This window comes from Neomonachus schauinslandi, chromosome 5 (assembly GCF_002201575.2).
Source record: "Neomonachus schauinslandi chromosome 5, ASM220157v2, whole genome shotgun sequence".
In the NCBI taxonomy this organism is placed as follows: Eukaryota; Metazoa; Chordata; class Mammalia; order Carnivora; family Phocidae; genus Neomonachus; species Neomonachus schauinslandi.
In genome coordinates this window covers 122,389,971-122,402,525 of record NC_058407.1, presented here as the reverse complement: position 1 = coordinate 122,402,525, position 12,555 = coordinate 122,389,971, and the positions used below count along the sequence as shown (strand labels likewise).

The window sequence follows — 12,555 nt, the reverse complement described above, 5'->3', positions numbered from 1 at the left end:
AACCCTATAGTACTCGTTCTCTTCTCTTGTCTTTTTTTTTTTTCCTTTGAAGTGTGCTTCTATACGCATTGGGGTTAGAAGTATTGTTTCCTTTGACCAGGCTTGTACCAGTAATTGCAGACTAGCCTCGGTGTCTCTGACTGCTCAGATTTCACATTTGAAGTACAACAAAGCTTTTGGCAACTGCGTTTAGAGCTCCGCTCTTTTCCCACTACCTTCTGTTGCAGGTGTGTGCAATGCTGAAGCTTCCCATGGATGCTCTGGAAAATGCCTGAAGGCTGCTTTTTTTGGTGCGGGTCACTCCTGTCTGTACACCGGCAGCTCTCATTGTCCATTACCCTCCTCCGTACCCTGTGAACTCTTCACTCTATGGTGGAAGGCCAGTGGTAGCCCCTTGCCTATTCGGCTTTCAGGCTGAATGTGGGTGAAAGAGCCATACAGGAACTGCACGTAACCGTGCAGGAACCATGAGCATTATATACATATTTTTTTCACGCTAAAAGACACATTCCAGCTTAGAGTAATGTCGGCTACAGTTTGTTCTTTCATCCTTTTTTATCCTTTAAGTGTGAGTTACATTGTTTGTGATCATAGGAAGCAGCAACTCGCTCTGCCTGAGGAATTTCCCAGGAGAGATGACATTTAAGTGTTTTTTTTTTTTTTTTCACAGATTCACAGGTTGTGAGCTTGCAACTTACTAACATTGCTCTTTCAAATCTGTATCAATTAACCATGCAGTTTGGTACTTTTCTAGTAAAAGTGCTACTGCTGTTGGTTTTTTTTTTTTTTTTTCCTTTTTAAAAAATTGAAGCCTAGTTGACATGCAATGATAGTGATAATGTTTCATCAGTTTATCCAAGTTTCTGGGCCCCATCAGCCAAAAGGAAGGAAAGAACAAATTAACCCCTATGGAAGATTGAATCGATCATTAATGAACTGTGATTTTTGTCACCAGAAAGAACTAGCTACCTATTCCTTGCTCTCAGTAACAGGGAATAAGGCATTGAACAGTGAGGTCCTAGACATCATCAAGGAAAATCATTGTCCTGTGCGGTGACTGGCAGGCACACGGCGACTCTCTAAACAGACACCAGCTTCTGTCACCATGTGAATTATTTAGATGATGGAAGCCTGGCTTGCAGAAGAGCACTACCAACAAAAAACTATGGCCGTGCTAGCCACACGTCCTACAGTTGTCTATCAAACAGTCGAAATCAATTATTTACACATTCTGGGCCAATACATGTCAAACTCCTCAGTTCCAGATAATTGCAGTGGATTGATGTTAAACTGCCTTGGGCTCGGTGCTCCTTTCTCCCCAACCCTGGTCTCTTTTCCCCTTGTCTCTTGAATGTACCACTGCGAATCATCCTCTACCTGCTGCTCCCCCAAATGATCTCCTCTTTAACCAAACACTCCCTCTGAAAAAAAAAAAATAACCTAGGGAATACATAGTAGTTCCAATGTAGCCGAACAGAACAGAACTATCATTTGTTAACCAAGTGCTGTGTGCCAGACCTGCGGTAGCTTTGATACTTGGAAGCTCATTTCACTGAATGCCTAGGACAGCATAGGAAATGTGCTTTTGTTATTCTAATTTACAGATAAGAAAACTGATGCTCAGAAGGTCAGGGATTTCAGAATGTCTTTAAGGAACAGCTTGAGAGCTTCAGAGGCATGTTCTTTTACCTGGTTCCCAGTCAATGTGTCAGCATCCTCCGAATGTATGCGGCTAGCACTCGGTGTAGACCACTGTTTCTGGCAGGGGTTTCGCTCTTGGCCACGAAGGTGTTTGTCTTCACACTTTCAGTCATGCCTTCTTTCCAAGAGAATCCCTTCATTTAGGAAACATATGGACGCATGAAAGCTCTGGAGCTGGGGTTCTTGTTGTCAGTGATGGAAACTTGGTGAATACTTAGTATGTGTTACAAATGAAAATAAATAGGATAAATAGAGAGGTTTTTACTCTTTGGAGACAGCAGATTTCAGTTTCAATTAAGTTATAGTCGCTTCATTATAACAAAGGATTTTTGGTTTTTGTTTTTTTTAAAGAATTTATTTGAGAGCACGCATGTGTGTGCACTCATGGGGGGGGAGGGGCAGAGGGAGAGAGAGAATCTTCAAGCAGACTCTCCGCTGAGCATGGACCCCTCCACCCCCAACCCGGGGATCAATCCCAGGATCCCAAGATCATGACTTGAGCCAAAACCAAGAGTCGGACGCTTAATCAACTGTGCCACCCAGGCGCCCTGGAGTTTTGCTTTTAATGATTTTCGAAGTATTTCTGACTATGTGCCCTAGACAAAAGAAAAAACCTAGAGCAAGAGAGGTTTTTATTCTTGTTTTTTATTATTAAATGTAGGCGTGCCCCCCCCCCCCAGTTGTTTTTTGGGGGAATAATCTGTGAAATGATCAAGGTCAAAGATTTTTGCCCTACGTATATAGTATATCTACAATTTCTGGCACATGATGGACCTTTCAACAGAAGTTTGTTCACTTGGATAGTGAATGAGTAATGGAATGATCAGTAGCCTCAGTATATTTAATTTATTTGAAAAATGACAAATGAAAAAGTTCTGATACAAGGCTGGTTTTGACATGTTATTGATTATGAGGAGTTTTTTTTTTTTTAATGAAGATTACTGTTGAATTAACCAAGGAAGTATAGCCATGACTAATGAGATAAAATTAAGCAAAAGGAAACTGTGAACTGAATACCAAGAAATATTTTCAGTAGATGATGTTGGGATTAAGTCAGGCAAAGGAGTCCCAGTAGAAGTGGCCGGGGGACATCTAACACCATGCATGTCACTTAAGGCTGCAGTGAACTTCCACAATTTACTAGAGACTGACTGGCTTTGGCAGGATTATAAGTGGGATCATATCTCTAGTTTCACTGATTCTCTCTTACACAGGTATACATTAGCAGCCTCCCATCCCCGATGGATAGAATTTATGGGTGTGTTAAATTTTCTGATTATAGTTTTCTTTTTTTTTTTTTTTCCAGAAAACACTCTTTTCAGAGCATCGCCTGGCATCACCAGAAATGTCTTCCTTAAGTGGAAAAGTCCAAACGGTTTTGGGCCCCATGGAGCCCAGCAAACTGGGCCGTACTCTGACCCACGAACATCTGACAATGACCTTTGACCACTGTTACTACCCACCTCCTCCGTGTCATGAAGCTGCCTCTCAGGAACCTATTATGAAGAAAAACTTATTCTGGATTCAAAAAAACCCTTATTCCCATAAAGAGAATCTTCGGCTGAATCAGGAGACGGAAGCTGTAAGGGAAGAATTGCTGTATTTTAAAGCCAACGGTGGAGGGGCTCTGGTGGAGAACACAACCGTTGGGATTAGCCGAGACGTGAAGACTCTGAGGTGGCTTGCGGAGGAGACGGGCGTCCATATCATATCTGGAGCTGGGTTTTACGTGGAGGCAACTCACTCTCCGGAGACCAGAGCCATGTCAGTGGAGCAGGTGAGGAGCCCTGAGGACTTGGACAATATTTGCGTGTCAATTCAGAAAGGCCAGAACCTCAGACATTGGATTTTCCCTCTGTGCCATCTCCATTGGGGAATGTCACTGACTCAGAGGTAGCTGGGCATTGCGACAGAAATGTGCTAGCTAGCAATGACATCTGCCCGTGGGGACCCAAACTAGGAACATTTTGTCTCATAAAGAAAAGAGCGTCAAGGGAGGAGAGCTTAACCCACTAGTCACTGAAAAATCCCAAGTGTTAACACTTAGATTTGGATATGTGGTACTTCTGCTCCATAGTGGTGCTTCAGCCTGTTTGTAAACCTCATTTTCCCATTATAAACTGCAGTTATGTAACCTCGATTTTCTTTCTGGATTTTATAATAACCAGCAATAAAAATTCACTGTAGGGTGAGACTTGGCAGGCAGAGACTTGGCACACGGGCGAATAGGTTTCCTTCTTTTACAAAACAGGAAGGGTGGAAGAAAATCCATTCCTGTTTTTGTTATCATATGATCTTAAGCAAGAATGGGCAGAAGGAAGGAAATCTTTCAGAGAGAAACAGAAAGAATTAGCCACAAAGCTTCTTGGCATATATATGTGCTCTCCTTCTGAACGTGTCTGTGTGTGTTTATACATGTTTATACCTACTGGCTATATTTATACGTGTCATCCATTGCCTGCTTGAAAGGCATAGCGCGTCAGCTGCAGTCTTTGCAACGATTCAGTTAATCATTAAAATCTTTGTATTGCAAAACTTTATCTGCATCATTTTCCAATCAGATCTTTACCTTTTTATATGCTTATATTATTTGAAGACTATCCTGAAGTCAGCCATTACACATTCTTCCAACCACTCTTAGTAGTAATATACATATGAATCAAAAAATGTCATATTAGTATTGTGTGCTGTGAATATTCTATGCTGTATGGGGTTAAGCACTGCATAAATAAGGGAGAATTAAAGGATTAGTTGATGCGGTTGATGTATGTTCAAGGGCAGTCTTTTTATGTTCTAGATGTTTCTCAGGTTAAATTATAGATTTTTTTTTCTCATCTGAATGTACTTTCATGAAGTCACATTTTTTCCCCCTATAGCTTCCTCAAGTCACAAATTTCTCATTAAATAATCACAGTAAGATATTATTGAATCTTTGATTTAGAATAACTTGTTGAATTTGAGATTTGGCCTTTCTCATTGACCCATATTAATTGAATGGATGGCGAATACATTCTTAAAAGAACGAATGGCCGAAGGAATACATCCATTCACATACTGTGGCGACTCTGGGTTGATAAATTCCAGCCTATAAAATGTTTTCTTTCCTGCTCTTCCTTAGCTTACTGATGTCCTCATTCATGAAATTCTCCATGGGGCCGATGGAACGACTATCAGGTGTGGCGTCATTGGAGAAATTGGTTGCTCCTGGCCTCTGGCTGAGAATGAGAGGAAAGTTCTTGAAGCAACTGCTCATGCTCAGGCTCAGCTGGGCTGTCCTGTTATTATTCATCCTGGGAGGAATCCAAGTGCACCATTTCAGATCATCCGAGTGTTGCAAGAAGCAGGTGTAGACATCTCCAAAACAGTTATGTCCCACATCGATAGGTAAGCAGACTCTCTCCAAATTAGTTCAAGTCACCTGATGATTATGGATGATCAAATAAATAACATCAGATAATTGAAATGCTAATCACCTAGAGAAAACCACTAACTACCTGGATGACAGTATTTTACAAGAGACATTCGTAAAAGTCAGTGCTGCCTTTTCTGTGTCCTGACTCTGGGTCTGTTCGTGTTCTAGGTGTTTTGTGTAAGTCATTTCTTTTAATTTACTTAATCCTTCATAACCCTTCATAGTAACGGTCCCTGTGTACTTCACTTCTTTGCCTCAGGGTCTGATACCACAGTAGCTGCCAAGTCTAGATGCTCAGTATTTGTCAGTAGTTAAGAGTGAAAAATTTATCTGCAAATATAAAGGGAAGGGAATGTGAATGGTTTCACCCTGAGAAGAAAACCACAAACGTAAATATGCAAATTTGCTGTTGTGACTGGTGGTTTGAGTCATCTGAATTTGGGAAAATGCAATTATAAAACATAATACTGGGGCATAAGCCTGGGTGGCTCACTCAGTTGATCATCCGACTATTGATTTTGGCTCAGGTCATGATCTCAGGGTCGTGAGATCGATCCCTACGTGGGGCTCCGGGCTCCACGCTGAGCCTGGAGTCTGCTTGAGATTCTCTCTCCCTCTCCTTCTGCTCCTCCCTTCTACTCTCTCTCTCTCTCAAATAAATAAATCTTTAAAAAAACATAATAGTAATGGGTATATTATTTGTTTGGTAGTATTCTTAGTTTCCAGTGGCTACTATAACAAATTATAAGAAACTAGGTGGCTTTCTCACAGCTCTGGAGGCCTGAGCTGCACTTCCTCCAAAGGCTCTGGGAGAAAATCCTACCTTGCCTCTTCCATTGTCTGGTTTCCTTGGCTTGTGGCTACATAACATCAGCTTCTGCCCTTTTCTTTACATGGCCCCCTCCTGTCTGTCTGTGTCTTCTCTTTTGTTTCTCAGAAAGGCACATCATTAGATTGAGTGTCCACTCAGACAACCCAGAATGATCTCCTCTTGAGATCCTTAACGTCCATCACAACTGCAGACTCTTTTCCCAAACAGGGTCACTTTCAGAGGTTCAGAGGGTTAACACATAGACATATCTTTTTGGAGCTCACTGCTCAACCCCAACACATTATATTAGATGTGTAGGGGCCCGCAAAATAAGTGACTATTTGAACAGATGTTGGCTGCAGTTCGTTTTATGAAGAAGCCTAACGGTATTGCAAAGGCTAGACATTGGCCTTCAGATGAAGTTGATTAAGGAATTAACACAGGAAAAAATGAGACTAATAATACATTATGATTACTTCTATCTTGCATATTGGAGTAAAGCCATATTAACAGACCGATAGCTCCTCATCGTCACACCTGGCATTCTGCTATTTAATAAACTAACAGTCCTACAGAATGTATTGATAAAATGCTTCTACTTAATAGAAATATTATAAAATCCTGGGCTGAAAAGAAATTAAAAGTTATAATTGTGGCAGAATGGAGAAGGCGGTATTAATGGAGAGACTGAGAACATCAAGGTAAAGGCAGTTTTCCTGGCAACTGGGTTGGTATCAGGATCAATACATGGCTATTTTCAAGATATTCTGGTTGTACTGATAAAGTAGAGGGATGCTTCTAGATCCCCAGCAGTGTGTCCTAGTATGAAGAATAGAATCTTTGGACCTAGAGGACTCCTGATTTTACATCCTGACCCTACCATTTCCTGTGAGATCTAGGTTAAGTTCATATGAATTTAAAATAACATTTGATAATGTTACCTTGTATGATTTAGAACGTATATAGCATCTTTAATCCAGAAGGATGATTCTTTAACTTTTTAAGCAGTCTGAAGTATGTCATGCAAATGAGTAAGATAATATATATTTTTAAATTTTATAAATATTTCTTGGGTTTTTGGAAACATTGTATTCTGCTGTTATTATGCTCTCTATAGGTCCATTAGACTACAGGTAGTAACCAGGTTCAAGTATTCTATATTCTTGCTGACTTTGTGACTGCTCAATCTATTGGTTACAAAAAAAAAAGAAGTATGTTAAAAATCTATTATAGTGGATTTTTAAATTTCTTATTGTACATATTTCAAGTTTTTTCTTTATATATTTTGAAGCTATGCCATCACATGGATACAAGTTGTTTCTCTTCCCTGGAGAACTGAAACTTATTTCAACATATATTGAACTGCTTTATCTCTAGTAATTTGAGTAATTCTTTTTGTTTTAAAGGCTGTTTTATCTGATATTAATGTGACTATCCTGATCTTTCTGTGTTGGTTTTATAATTTAGAGATGTCTCACACACACCCAGCATGTGGCTGGGTTTTGGGTTTTATCCAGTCTCTTTTTCTAGATGAAAACTTCCATTTTTTTACATTGACTATGTTTACTAAAATATTCGTTCCCACTTTTTTTCTTAAGATTTTATTTATTTAATATTTATTTGAGAGAGAGAGAGAGCATATGTGTGTGGGTGGGGGGAGGGATAGAGGCAGAGAATCTCAAGTCAACTCCTCGCTGAGCATGGAACCCAAAGCAGGGCTCAATCTCAGGAGCCCAAGATCATGACCTGAGTCAAAACCAAGAGTCGGATGCTTAAAAAACTGAGCTATCCAGGCACCACCCCCCACTTTTTTTCTTTTTGTCATAGTTAATGTCATCCTTTCTTGATTTCTTTTATTGATTTTTTTCACCTTCTTATTTTATCTTTCCCCTTTAAAATCTTTTTTTTTTTAAAGATTTTATTTATTTATTTGAGAGAGAGAATGAGATAGAGCATGAGAGGGGGGAAGGTCAAAGGGAGAAGCAGACTCCCCGCTGAACGGGGAGCCCAATGTGGGACTCGATCCCAGGACTCCAGGATCATGACCTGAGCCGAAGGCAGTTGCTTAACCAACTGAGCCACCTAGGCGCCCCATCTTTCCCCTTTAATACTTTGGAAGGTATCTACTATTTCTATCCTATCAGTGGTTATAATAGAAAATGTAACATGTACCTTTAACATATCACATTTTAAATATAATAAATATTTTACCAACCTTCCTGGTAATACAAAGACCTTAGAATCCTTCGACTTCAATCATTTACCATCTGACTTACATACTATTGATTTTCCAGGATGGGTGTCTATTTTCCTTTTTTTAATCCCAGTGATTATACATTATCTTACTATTATAAAACATATAGATGGTCAATGTATATTTAGATTGGCCTTTCTGTTTGCTATTTTCTTTGCTTACCATTCCCTCTTCATCTCAGGTCTTTATCCTTGAATTTCCTAAGGTACATCATTTGAAGTTCCTTCAGTGTGTATCTGTTTTGGTAATACATACTTAGTATATATGTATCTGAAAATGACTTCATTCCTTCATTCATAAGAGATAATTAAATAGAATACGTGATTTACAATAATTACTTAGACAATTCTACCTAAAAGTTATTTTCTCTAAGTGCTTTAAAGATATTCCATTTTCAACTGACATTCGTTATTGCTGTTCATAAGTCGGCTGAACCTAATTATGCTTCCTTGGAAGTAACTTGCCTTTTCTTTCTGTTTTTAACATCTTTGTCTCTGGGAGTCTATATCTGCACTATGATCTATCTCAGTGTGAATTTCTTTTTATCATGTATGCTTGGGATTCCTGGATATGAAGATGTATTTTTTTCTTAATTTTCTTTTCTTTTTTTTAATTTTTATTGTTATGTTAATCACCATACATTGCATCATTAGTTTTTGATGTAGTGTTCCATGATTCATTGTTTGTGCATAACACCCAGTGCTCCATGCAGAACGTGTGAAGATGTATTTTTTCATTTGTTTCTGGAAAACTTCAGCCATTGTCTCTTCAAATAGTGCTTCATCCATATCTTCTTATTTTCATCATAAACTCCAGTTTGAGATATGTAAGATCTGATGACCTGTCCTACAGATTTCTTAACATCTCGTTCATTTTTCCATCCATTTGCATATTGGACCTATTTTCTTAAAGTTCTTTCTTCCTATTTACTACTTCTCTCTCCAGCAAAATCAATCTGCTGCCCTAATCTATCAGTTTGGTTTATAATATTAAGAAACAGAAAACTTAAACCCATAGTCCTTTTAAAAAAATTTCTATAAATTCTATTTGTTTACTTTTTTAAAAGATTTATTTATTTATTTTGGCGGGGGAAGAGTGCGTAGGCATGGGGGAGGGGCAGAGGGAGAGAATCTCAAGCAGACTCTCTGCTGAGCGTGGAGCCATCATGGGCTTCATCTCTGCACCCAAGACATCATGATCTGAGCCTAAATCATGAATTGGTTTTTAACTGACTGAGCCACTCAGGCACCCCTCTATTTGTTTACTTTTTTTTTTTAAAGGTTTTAACATTCTTTATTTTAGACATTTAGATTTAAGGTGTTGAAACCTACTTGGTTTTGTGGGGAGGAGACCCAGACTGGCAATGTGTTATGGAAAATCTAGCTGTAACTGACAAGAGGCTCTCTAGTAAACCAATGGGCATATAATTTGGATGAGGGTATAATTTTTTAGAGAGAGATAATGCAAGCGAGAGCTAGCATGGGGGAAGGGGTAGGTGGGAAGGGGTAGAAGAGAGGCAGAGAGAGATTCTTTAAGCAGACTCCAAACTCAGAGCATGGAGCCCAACACAGAGCTCAATCCTATAACCCTGAGATCATGACCTGAGCTGAAATCAAGAATCGGACACTTAACTGACTGAGCCACTCAGGTGCCCCTATTTGTTTACTTTTTAATTCTGCTTGGTTAATTTTGATAATTTATTTTTCCTTCAGTATGTTTTCAATTCAATCTTTAAAAAATATTAAACAAATATTTACCTTTGATTAATAAATCTAATTTCTAATGTCTTTCTCCCCCTGATTTTATTGTTTATTGGTTCTTTGGGCTCTCATTCATGTGAGATTATTTTCTTGTATTAAAAAAATGTTATTGTGATCTTGGATTCCTTGGAAATTATTATGAGTCCTAGGCTGGAGGAGTTTTCCCCCCATTCGTTTGTTGGTTTGTTTTGTTTATTTCTTGTAGGCAGTTAGGGGGCACCATCAATCTGGGACTACTCTAAACTCAATTTCTAAAAATTAAAAAAAATTATTTATTTGTGGCAAAATAGTCATAAAATTTACCATCTTACATCCATTTTGAAGTATAAAATTCAATAGTGTTAAATACATCCACATTGTTGTGCAACCTAAGTGCAGAACTCTTCATCTTGCAAAAGTGAAACTCTCTATTCACTGAACAACTCCCTACTCCTCCTCCCCACTGGCCAAGGCAACCACCATTCTACTGTTCACCTCTATGAATCTGACGACTCTAGGTACCTCATACAAGTGGAATCATACAGGATTTGTTTTTTTCGTGACTATTTTTAAAAGATTTTTATTTATTTATTTGAGAGAGAGAGTGAGCAGGAAGGAGAGGGAAAGAGAACCTGAAGCAGACTCCACGCTGAGCCCCAACGTGGGGCTCAATCTCATGACCCGGAGATCATGACCTGAGCCAGAACCAAGAGTCGGACACTCAACCAACCCAGCCACCCAGGCGCCCCTTTTTGTGGCTCTTTAAACTTTTGACTTGAGGGGTTTAGAACCACACAAGTTCTATGAATTCCGTCTCCCAAGCTCAGTGAATAGCAGGCTTGCAGCTATGGATTCTTACTGGAGATGGTTTTTCTCAATCTGCTTCCCTTTCACCAGAAAACAAGACTGAGAAAGGCATATAATCTCCAAAGATTCCATCTGTGGACCAGATTTTGCCTCCTCCTCTGCCCCCCTGGGTGTTGTCTGGGGTGAGGGAGCATTCCCTTTATGTGCTGATGGGAACCGTGTCTCCAGGTTACCTCCTAATTACCCAGGCTGGGCTCTGTCTTGCTTTGGCCCGTTAACCTACCCCCCACCAGCCAGGCAAATGGGTGCTTTAGGTCTCCCCTAACCTCTCACTTTCTCTGCTGTCTTGTTTCTGCACCGTGAGCAAGTCCTTTACTTCCCCACCAGCCTAACGAAGCATTTAAAAATAGCATTTTTTTCCCCTTTCATTTTATTCAGTATTTTATATGCACTATGTAGGACAGGCTTTCTGTGAACATTTCATCCCCCATACTGCTTGAACTGGCCCATGATAATTAAAGAAGAATCTTTCTAATTCTCCGTATAGTTAGACACGTTGGTAAGTTAGAAGATTATGCTTGTAAAAACTAATGATGTAATGTATGGTGATTAACATAACATAATAAAATAAAATTTAAAAAAAAGTAAACTTTTGTTGGAAATTGTGAAATAAATTTTAACTCCAAGTACAGTAGGACATCCTTGCTCATAAAATCAAACAACATATATATTGTACACATATGTGTATTTTCTTTTAAATAACAAAGCTACATTGTCTGATTTTTCAGTGCCTCCCTCTAGAATGGCTCAGGATGGAACTGAGAGGTTGGCCTGACATCAGACAAATTCAGAGCATCCTGGGAAATCCTGAGACCATTTCTAGAGCATCCCACTCATTCTGTACCTCTATTAAGGACGATGCAGGGTTCCAGTGACTGAAAAAGAAATACGTAGAAGTAGGAACATTTCAGGGTAGAGGCAACTGGGCAAAATGGCTTCAGAAGAAAAGTAGTGCATTTGGAAAAACAAATGAAATAAAGTAACAGAAAAAAAAAAATACTCGGGGAGGCAGATGCAGACAACTTTGGCCTTTTGATGTGGGTGTTCACAGCAAGACAGTCGCCAGGCAGAAGTGTGACTAGGTCAGCCTTTCACAGACTCCTGAGGTCTCCTGGGCTGCACACACAATCTGATCTGTATTGAAAGGGCAAGGAGTTCAGCTTTTATAATGGGGACAAATCACAAAAGGGCATGTATTTTGTGCAACAAAATACACAGACAGCACACAAAAAGTAGAGCATTCTGGAAACAAGAACTCCAGGAAAACCAAACCAAACAAAGCATAGAACCATTCGTTTCTCCTGCCGTGCCTTTTTAGGCATCCAGGAGAAGGCTCTGAACCCACCGGCTGTTGTGATTGCAAAGTGACAAGTCAAGGCGCTCGCTCTGCCCTGCAGCTGCTTTTACAACACTGGGCTCTCCACCAGCACCGACGCTCAGCCTTGACTACCTATCAGATTGGTGCATTTAATCCCTTGAAGGTAGGACTTCTATCATTTAAGAATACAAAATAAAATACTCCAGGATGTCCACAATCATATTAAAGCAATGAAATATTTTGAAGGTATATAAATCTTCACTAGCATTCATGCATAAGGCATTTTCTCTTAAAAACATGCACACGCACACACACACACACACACACACACACACACACACACACACACACCATAGCAACAACAGCAAAACTGCTACCCACCGATCCAAAAGGAGCACCTGGGACGCTGAGAGGGAAGAGTTAATGAATGGCAGCCACCTCAGGACACCTCTG

General features: G+C 39.6%; 1 protein-coding gene across 2 annotated transcripts in view; it reads left to right on the top strand.

Annotated features, from left to right (window-relative positions):
* The window catches only part of PTER (phosphotriesterase related), a 66,851-nt gene that overhangs the window by 30,479 nt on the left and 23,817 nt on the right, over window positions 1-12,555 (top strand). The window contains exons 2-3 of one of the 2 annotated variants that reach the window (XM_021696760.1): window positions 3,008-3,478; window positions 4,820-5,085. In XM_021696760.1, the coding sequence (XP_021552435.1) occupies window positions 3,047-3,478; window positions 4,820-5,085 (698 nt within the window). In that variant the 5' untranslated portion in view covers window positions 3,008-3,046. Of the gene's footprint in view, window positions 1-2,972; window positions 3,479-4,819; window positions 5,086-12,555 lie in introns of those variants that run through there. The other variant, XM_021696761.1, reaches the window with a different exon arrangement.